Source organism: Salmo salar, chromosome ssa08 (genome assembly GCF_905237065.1).
Source record: "Salmo salar chromosome ssa08, Ssal_v3.1, whole genome shotgun sequence".
Lineage (NCBI taxonomy): Eukaryota > Metazoa > Chordata > Actinopteri > Salmoniformes > Salmonidae > Salmo > Salmo salar.
In genome coordinates, this window is record NC_059449.1 from 9,835,356 (window position 1) to 9,844,089 (window position 8,734).

The 8,734-nt window shown below is 41.8% G+C and overlaps 1 protein-coding gene across 3 annotated transcripts in view; it reads left to right on the forward strand.

The window, feature by feature from the left end:
* LOC106610087 (zinc finger protein 662) overlaps positions 1–8,453 on the forward strand; it is a 246,124-nt gene extending 237,671 nt beyond the window's left edge. For 2 of the 3 annotated variants that reach the window (XM_045723158.1, XM_045723160.1), the window contains exons 5-6: positions 6,814–6,925; positions 7,110–8,453. In XM_045723158.1, the coding sequence (XP_045579114.1) occupies positions 6,814–6,925; positions 7,110–8,059 (1,062 nt within the window). In that variant the 3' untranslated portion in view covers positions 8,060–8,453. Of the gene's footprint in view, positions 1–3,494; positions 3,660–6,813; positions 6,926–7,109 lie in introns of all 3 variants that reach the window. The other variant, XM_014209246.2, reaches the window with a different exon arrangement.
* The last annotated feature ends 281 nt before the right edge of the window (positions 8,454–8,734 follow it).

An 8,734-nucleotide genomic window follows, 5' to 3' on the forward strand; every position in this document is an offset into this window, starting at 1 on the left:
TGCGACACAGCCCGTGATCGAACCGGATCTGTAGTGAACTCTCAAGCACTGCAGTGCCTTAGACCGCTGCGCCACTCGGGAGGCCCCAAGATTCAACATCTGTAGTGTCACAGTCAGTGTCAACGAAGGGCAAGTGGTGCTCCCAGTTCTGGAGACCACCATGTTCAATAGGTAAAATTGTATTGGAGCTGTCCATGGCAGGTTGGGGAGAAAGATTTTAAAAAATAAAGTGGCGGGGGAAAAAAAGGTCAAATTAATTCAAGGAATCGATCAGTGGTGTACAGCCGGAGCACGCTACTTAGACCGGTGTGCTACAGCAGGTCACGATGCTCTAACAAGCACTAAGAATACTGATGAGACATAGGAATTTGTTTTAAAAAACTTTCCCCAAACCACTGTAATATTGTGTTGGAGCTGTCCATGGTGGGTTGGGAAGAAATATACAGTACCGGTCAAAAGTTTTAGACACACCTACTCATTCAAGGGTTTTTCTTATATTTTTAACTATTTTCTACATTGTAGAATAATAGTGAAGAGATCAAAACTCTGAAATAACATGTGGAATCATGTAGTAACCGAAAGAGAGACAATTCTTCAAATTAGCCACCCTTTGTCTTGATGACAGCTTTGCACACTCTTGGCATTCTCTCAGTGGGCTACAGTTGCTTGCAGTAGGCCTACTAGGGGGAGAGGATGAATGACCAGCTAGTCGTACTTCAGGCATGCGATGTTGCCTCTCTTTTGCTGTTCAATGAGTCGTAGCAGCTGATCCTTTCTTTTGAGCCGTACCTTTTCAGAGAAGTCTTCATTGATTAAGAACTGAGCTCTTTGGCCATGCACACCAGTGGTGGGTTTGGCGTTGAAATGAGAATGCATAAGCAGATGAGAACCCCATGCCTACTGTAAAATATGGTGGTCGATCTTTGTTATGGGGTTGTTTTGCTTCCACTGGTCCTGGGGCCCTTGTTAAGGTCAACGGCATCAGGAACTTTACCCAGAACCAGGACTTTTTAGCCAAAAACCTGGTTGCCTTTGCCAGGAGGCTGATAGTTCAAATGGATCTTCTAGAAAGACAATAACCCAAAGCACACATCAACATCCACAAAGATTGACCACAGAATCTGTCTCCGAACTCAAATCCCATCGAATACCTGTGGTTTGAATGAGGACAGTCCATAAGCACAAACGAAGGATATCAAGGATCTGGAAAGATTCTGTACGGAGGAATGGTGTAAGATCGTTCCCAATGTGTTCTCCAATCTCATAAAACGTTTTAGAAAAAGTCTCAGTACCATTACCCTCGCAATGTGAGGTATTGAAAACAGGGATGTCATTAATTTTGACCCCTATATATTTGTTTGCATACAATATAGCTCAGTAAATGAATTATGTACTTACTGTATTTTATACAGTCATTTTTTTGCTCATTTTTATCAAGGGTGTCAGTAATTTCGTACACCACTGTGTCTTCCCTCAGATGCATTATGATGCAACAAGCGCAAAACATTTGAACAGAAATGACAATTATGACAACTGTTTCCATTTGCGTGACAAATAATTGTTACCCCAAATTCCATAATAGTTAGCCCTACGCACAACCATTGGTCGATGCTTGCAACGTCTGAGCAGGGGAACGCGACTATGATGTGGTTAGCTGATACGTCAAATGCCTATCCAGGTGTTGTAAGGTGTCAGCAACCTATGAGCAGAGAAGCGCACCCATTGAGATACATAGATTGCCTTCATACCTTGTCCATAGACTGGTTTCCTTGCCCTGTAAGCAATGTTTAATTTTGTAATTTGGGTGAACTATCCCATTAAACCTAACCTATGACCTGACCCATCACTTTATGTATTACTGCCCTATAGTGGCAAGAAGTGACATAAAAAAACACAACTATACAACACATAAATGGCTGTTAGCCTCCCACACACAGGTTACTTTCTGTCCCCAGAACTAAAACTGAAACTTAATTATATAAAAATGAAATAATTTTTTCATAAAAAACTTAAACTAAATAAAAACCAGTAAATCAGATCTGAAAAACAATTTCAAATACAAATCTTAAAATGAATAGAAATAAAAAGTAATATAAAAACCCAAAACTATAACATTGGCAGGAAGACAATTTATTTATTTAATGGGATTCATTTAAGATACTCTTTCAAGTGGAAGGGTTTCAGACGTTTTCGGAAGATGAGCAGGGACTGGTACCACCATTGGCGTGTCAGGACAGGGAAGAGCTTTGACTGGGCTGAGCGGGATCTGATCCCCCATAGTGGTGGGACGGCCAAGAGACCAGAGGCAGAACGGTGTCCTCAGGTGGGGTGTCGGGTTGAGCACAGCCTGAAGGTAGGGAGGGGCACTTCCCCTTGGGAGCTTCGACTGGAGGAGGAGCGGGGTGACATGGGGGTCGTTCCACCTCAAAAAGCACAAGATAGAGGATTTCGACACCCACCATCTCAGATTGTTCTGAAATCGTTTCTGTTGTTAGATACAGATAGTATTAGCGTTCCTGCAACATTATTTTGTTGAAATACAGTTACATCTCTGAGAAATTAAACTAATTGATTGCACCCAAATTGGCCATTTTAATTTATAGGATTCATATAAATTTGGGTGCAATCAATTAGCTTCATTTCTCGGGATGAAATTATAGTTCGACAAAATAATGTTGCAGGAATGCTAATCTTGTTTCTAACTACAGAAACTATTTCAGAACAATCTGAGATTGTGGGTGTCATTGCTTGCAGAAATGACATGGAACAACCCATCGGAGAACTTGGGAAGGTTGAACACCAGGGGGGCTGCGGCATTCTGGATAAATTGCAGGGGTTTGATGGCACAAGCAGGGAGCCAAGCCAACAGAGTTGCAGTAGTCTAGACGGGAGATGACAAGTCCCTGGATCAGGAACTGCACTGCTTCCTGTGTGAGGAAGGGTCGTACTCTACTGTTGTAGAGCATGAACCTGCAGGAGAGAGTCACTGATTTGATGTTTGCAGAGAATGACAGGGTGTTGTCCAGGGTCACGCCAAGGTTCTTGGCGCTGTGGAGTTGTCAACCACGATGGAGCGGTCTTGGAGCGGGCAGGCCTTCCCCGGGAGGAAGAGCAGCTTCGTCTTGTTGAGCTTGAGGTCGTGGACCGACATCCCAGCAGAGATGTCTGCCAGGCACACAGAGATACATGTGTATTTGTGGTTTTCATATGGTGTATTACACACCTAACAAACACCTACAGTACACGTCAAAATAGTTTAGTTGGGTTTGTCTGATGATGACTTTTGACTTATCATAGCTGACTCATATTTACCCACAACATCATATTTATGTCCCATGGTGGGTTTAACAACAATTAAGTCATTCTGTAACTACAGTATAGGACTCAAACGTAGTGAGGATGGGTAAACACTCCATGTTGAAAGTGTGTTTATCTGTGTGTACGTACCTGAGGGAGTGTATGTCTGTGTAATCTGTATCACTTGTCTCTTCCAGGAGGAGGACGGTCCAGAGGTGCTGCTGGTGAAGGAGGAGGGGTGTGAGGAGGGTCTGGGGAACCCTGAGGGGACCATGGTCATGGAGGACAACCAGACTACAACACCTCCTGAACCCACAGTGGAACCAGCTGAAGATCACAAGACCACACACAGTCTCACTGAGGTGAGACCACTGTGAACTACTGTCTGAATGGTATTAGGTTGGGCTGTATTCCACAAAGCCTCTCGGAGTAGAAAATTGGTCGTAAGTGCTGAGAATAGAGAGATCTCACTCCTACTCTAATGGGTCACAATAAAAGCTATGCATGAAGCCTCTTTAGTCATAAGAGTCACACCGTTGACAGATATTTAGGAGACCTCTTGAGCTGTCCTAACCGTTAAGAGTTACCAGCAGGTGTATTGATAATAGTAAAATACATTGAGTCATTGGTTCCTGAGCCACACGCAATTGCTTTAGAGTTGTTCATTCTTAAAAGTCTAAGCTGTTGGAGGGGGGGTTCTAAGCTGATGCATGGAATTGTTTTAAGAAGGTCATACCATAGATCATTTAGCTATTTGATTTTGAATTTTAGGACCCTTTTTAGGTATCAAACAAATGTTTAAGAACATTAATCAGATAAATGTAGAAATTATTCTTTACCACTATAGCCCATAGAAATGGATTGAATAACACATTCCTGAATGGCAAAAAATACAGTAAAAAAAAGAAATCATAAGGAATAAGGTTTTGAAGTGTCTGTACTATAGCTAGGAGATATACGAAAGCTCAGGAAATATATGTTTTTGACACATATTTAACCCCTAATTTTTGTTGGCACAAAACTTTTATATGGATTACCTTTAGACCAGTCCTGCGACAAGCGCATGCGATGGATTGAGGCGCTGATATCTCTAGTTTAAATTGATGGATGTCACTTAGATTGACGCATTGGTGATCCAATACTCTCTAGAGCAGGAATGGGCGACTTTAATGGGGGGTGAACTCATCATGAGGGGCCACAGTGGCTCGTGGGTCCCACATAACCCCCCCACCACCACCACCTTGCGAGCAAAACATTTTTAAACATTGTTGTTTTAAAGCAAGTTTTCTGCAATTCTACATCTTTTACCATAGGGTGGTGGCAAATGTTTGCAGTTTTTAATATGATAACTGATTATCAATGGGCACCACGCCGGTCATTCGACCATGCTTACTACAAGTTTAGATAGCTAACCTCTAGACTAACTTACCAATCTATGAATGTTTAGCTGACATGGGTTATTTGAGTGACGACTGAGGCACAACCACATTTCGAAATTGCACCTTGTGTATTCTATTATTCTAACTCTCAACAGTATGTTGAGACCCCGACTGAGTCCCTTCATTTTTTTAAGATGTTTTTTATTTTTATTTTCCGCTGGCCTACAAAAGGAGGGCGGGTCATCAGTTGCCCATCCCTACTCTACGGGGGTGATTCACCTCAGACCTTATTTTCTGCGTTTATCATAAAACCCAATCTTTCCCCATTAATTTCACCCGTAACAATGGCTGAATGAACCAGAGGTAACTCATTTCTGTTTTTTTTTAGGACTACAAACTGGTAAGCTCCATAGAGTTCAAAGCTGGCGATACCTCATCGCGATTGGTTATTTCACATCATTTGCAACATTTTTAATGAGCGTCTTCTCTATCTTGTACAGTAGGTAATTAAATAATCAAAAGAAAAGCGTGTTTATTTATCAGGGTTTGGGTCAATTCCAATCCTCTTCAATGCTTTTCAATGAGAAAAATTTGGAATTGGAATTTGGTTTACTTTCTCAATTGACTGAAATTGAATTGACCCCAACCCCGTTTATTCATTAGCCTTGTGGTTATTAGTATTTGGGCATTTCATGTGAAATAGGCCTCATGTGAAACCATTGTCAAAAGTGCAAGAGATAGGCCTACTGTTCCATGTAGGTCTAGATTATTTATGGATTGATCATATATTGAAGCAAGGTTAGAAGATTCAGGTTTTGGCCTTCATCAGAATAATCACACAAAGGGAAAGGACAAGATCATATAAGGCAGGGATGTGCATATCCAGTCCTCGGGGGCCTGATTGGTGTCATACTTTTGCCCCAGCTAACACCCCGGACTCCAATAATCAACTAATCACGATCTTCAGTTTAGAATGCAATTAGTTTAATCAGCTGTGTTTGCTAGGGATTGGGAAAAAGTGTGACACCACTCTGGCCCCCGAGGACTGGAGTTGCCCGTCCCTTATAAAAGGTGGTGCTTATAAGAGAGGGTGTGGTAGATTATACAGGTTAGTCTTTAGGGTGATCGGTAATGTCGCCACCTGGTGGTAAAATACAGAATAGGAAACAATAAAACACTTGGGAAGTCAGGGCAAGCATATTTCATCTGCAGTAAATATAATTGATGTAAAACCATTAGTATAATTTGTAGAACACATCAAATCAAATTGTATTTGTCACATGCGTTGAATACAACAGGTGTAGACCTTACGGTGAAATGCTTACTTACAAGCCCTTAACCAACAATGCCGTTTTTAAGAAAAAGAGTTAAGAAAATATTTACTAAATAAACTAAAGTAAAAAGAATAACACAAAATAACAATAACGAGTCTATATACAGGGGGCACAGTTTAGTCGAGGCTGTTGAACATGTTAGGTATTGGAAAATAAACAATATGGTTAAGCAAAACTAGGGATAACAAAAAAACATCAGTATAGGCAAAAAGGACCACCACAACTGGTTTAGACAATAGTTATTGAGCTTATGAGCTTTTTTCATTAATGAATAAAAAAAGTACAAATGGCTCCAATAGCCAAAGTATGACTTTGTTAAAAGGGGGGGGGTGTTCGGGTCACTGAGCTAACAATGGGAAGGGGCCCTTCACAGAAACATACTATAGTCCTTCTCTAGGTTAAGATGATATAGCAATATCAACACATTCTTCTACCAACTCGAAGGTAATTGCATGTGGCACAGGAACCACTGACTCGGTGCTATTACCAAGACAGATGCTGCTAAATCTTAACTGGCTAGGACGGCTCGAGAGGTCTCTTAAATATTTGTCGACTAGGTGGGACTCTTATGACTATAGGGGCTTCATGCATAGCTTCTATTTTGACCCATGAGTGCATGAGTAAAATGTCTCTTCTCAGCACGTCAAGTAATCAAATCAACTTTGCATAGTATAAAATTAACTAATATGTTTTTGCGTAGTACTCATAGCAGTCCCTCATTGCCCAATCAGAAGATGCTCCATAGCAGGATGCTCATATCAGATTTCTTGATCCAACATCCTCTCACTCTGTATCTCTTACAGTCAGTAGACATGGAGGATGGGAAGCCTGATCTGCTGCTGGTCAAAGAGGAGACAATAGTAGACGGACCAGAGAGCATTGATCTGCTGAGTGGACTAAAGATGGGGGAGCAAGGTAAGGGAGAAATACATATAGCCTACATACAGTAATAGATCTTCAATGGGAATAGTGATGCATCTGGCTATCAACACAACGTATGTTTACATACAAAAACTACACATTATAATGTATGAACTTGACCAGGTAATTGACCCCCTAAAATAGTTTTTAAAGTCTATTTTGTAACCTCTTCCTATAGGTGGTTGGCAGGAGGCTAACAGAGGAGACTGGGCGGCCATCTTCGATTCCCAGACCCAGACGGGTGCAGCCAAGGGCCCAGGGGACAACATCACTGAGCAGGCCAGGACCAGACACGACATAGTGGAGGTCAGTGGATGGGACAGCGACCTCAACTCTGGGCTGGGGAACAACACTGTTAACCAGAAAAAGACAGTCGAACACAAAACAACAACTGAACTTAGTCTCCATGACAACAGACTGGCTGAGACCAGGGTGAGGCGTAGATTTGGTCTGCAGGGGCGAGGAGTTGTCTTTATGGGAACAGTCACAGACTCGGCTAGCGATGCTCCATCCTGCTCCTATAGTTGTGATTCAGAGAGACTGATGGCACCTCAGGTTAACCCCCTAACAGGTGCTGCCTTCAGCCTGCCTTCTATAGGATCTATTAACTGGAACATGGACCCTGTGACAACACAGACACTCCCTGGCCTTCATCCTCCTCACACTCTCCTAATGTTAAACCAGACCTCAGACAATGCCAGTGCCTCAACACTAAATAGCTACACAAGCCCATTGACAAATGACAGTAGTAGTAACACTATCAGTAGATCTGGTGGCAAAGAGAAGCGCTTCTCGTGTTCATTCTGTGGGAAAGCCTTCAGTTTCCGCAAGCAGGTGGAGATCCACAAGAGGATGCACACAGGGGAGAAACCTTTCAGCTGCCAACTGTGCCGGGCCAGTTTTTCACAATCATCCAGCCTGAAGAGGCACCAGAGAGTCCACACAGGGGAGAAACCATTCAGCTGTACCCAGTGTGAGAAGAGGTTCTCCCACCAGCACCATCTGAAGGTGCACCTCAAGATCCACATGGAGGAGAGGCCATTTGCCTGTACGCACTGCGGGAAGAGGTTCTCAGAGAGGAGCTACCTCAGGATACACCAGCAGCAAATGCACACGGCCCATGTATAGTGACGTGATGTAGTACTAGTTTGTAGTTCATTCTGTTGGTTTAGGATGTAGTAGGGAACTGGATGAGATGAACTGAGGAAAGAATGAGTATGATGAGACAGAGTAGATGATATGTTGGTGTGATGGTGTCGGTAAAAATGTTTCACTGATTAAGACTAACAACTTTTTTCCAGTTTGATGAAAATGTTTTATAATGAGAAAATGATTGGGCCTTAAGTTTACTTGACATGAAGTAGTGAAGCTGTGTGTAATGTTGAACCTTTTCCAAAGTATTCTAAAATTCATTTTAACAAAATGATTGTACCAGATTTACAGAAAAGGTTATGTTACCATAGTGAGAAAAGTTATTGTACTTGTCACGTATCGTTTTGTACAATAAAAGTACTGTACTTCACTGTGTGAGTGTATGACCATTTTGTTGAAATGAAATACAACATTGACTCTGTGCTGACTGACTTGGTTATTTTTTTGTCATTGCAGGGACTGAGTTTCCCTCATCTCAGTCAAACCAAAACATTATACTTAATTCTTAAATTGACACTTTTGTATGTTTTTTATAATAAACTCCAATGGCTCCATATTGTTAGGTTCTTGAATCACAGTGTTAGAGATAGGCTTGACTGTGGTTTTAAAATATCATCTTTGCGTGTACAGAAAAGATTTTCTTATATAAAC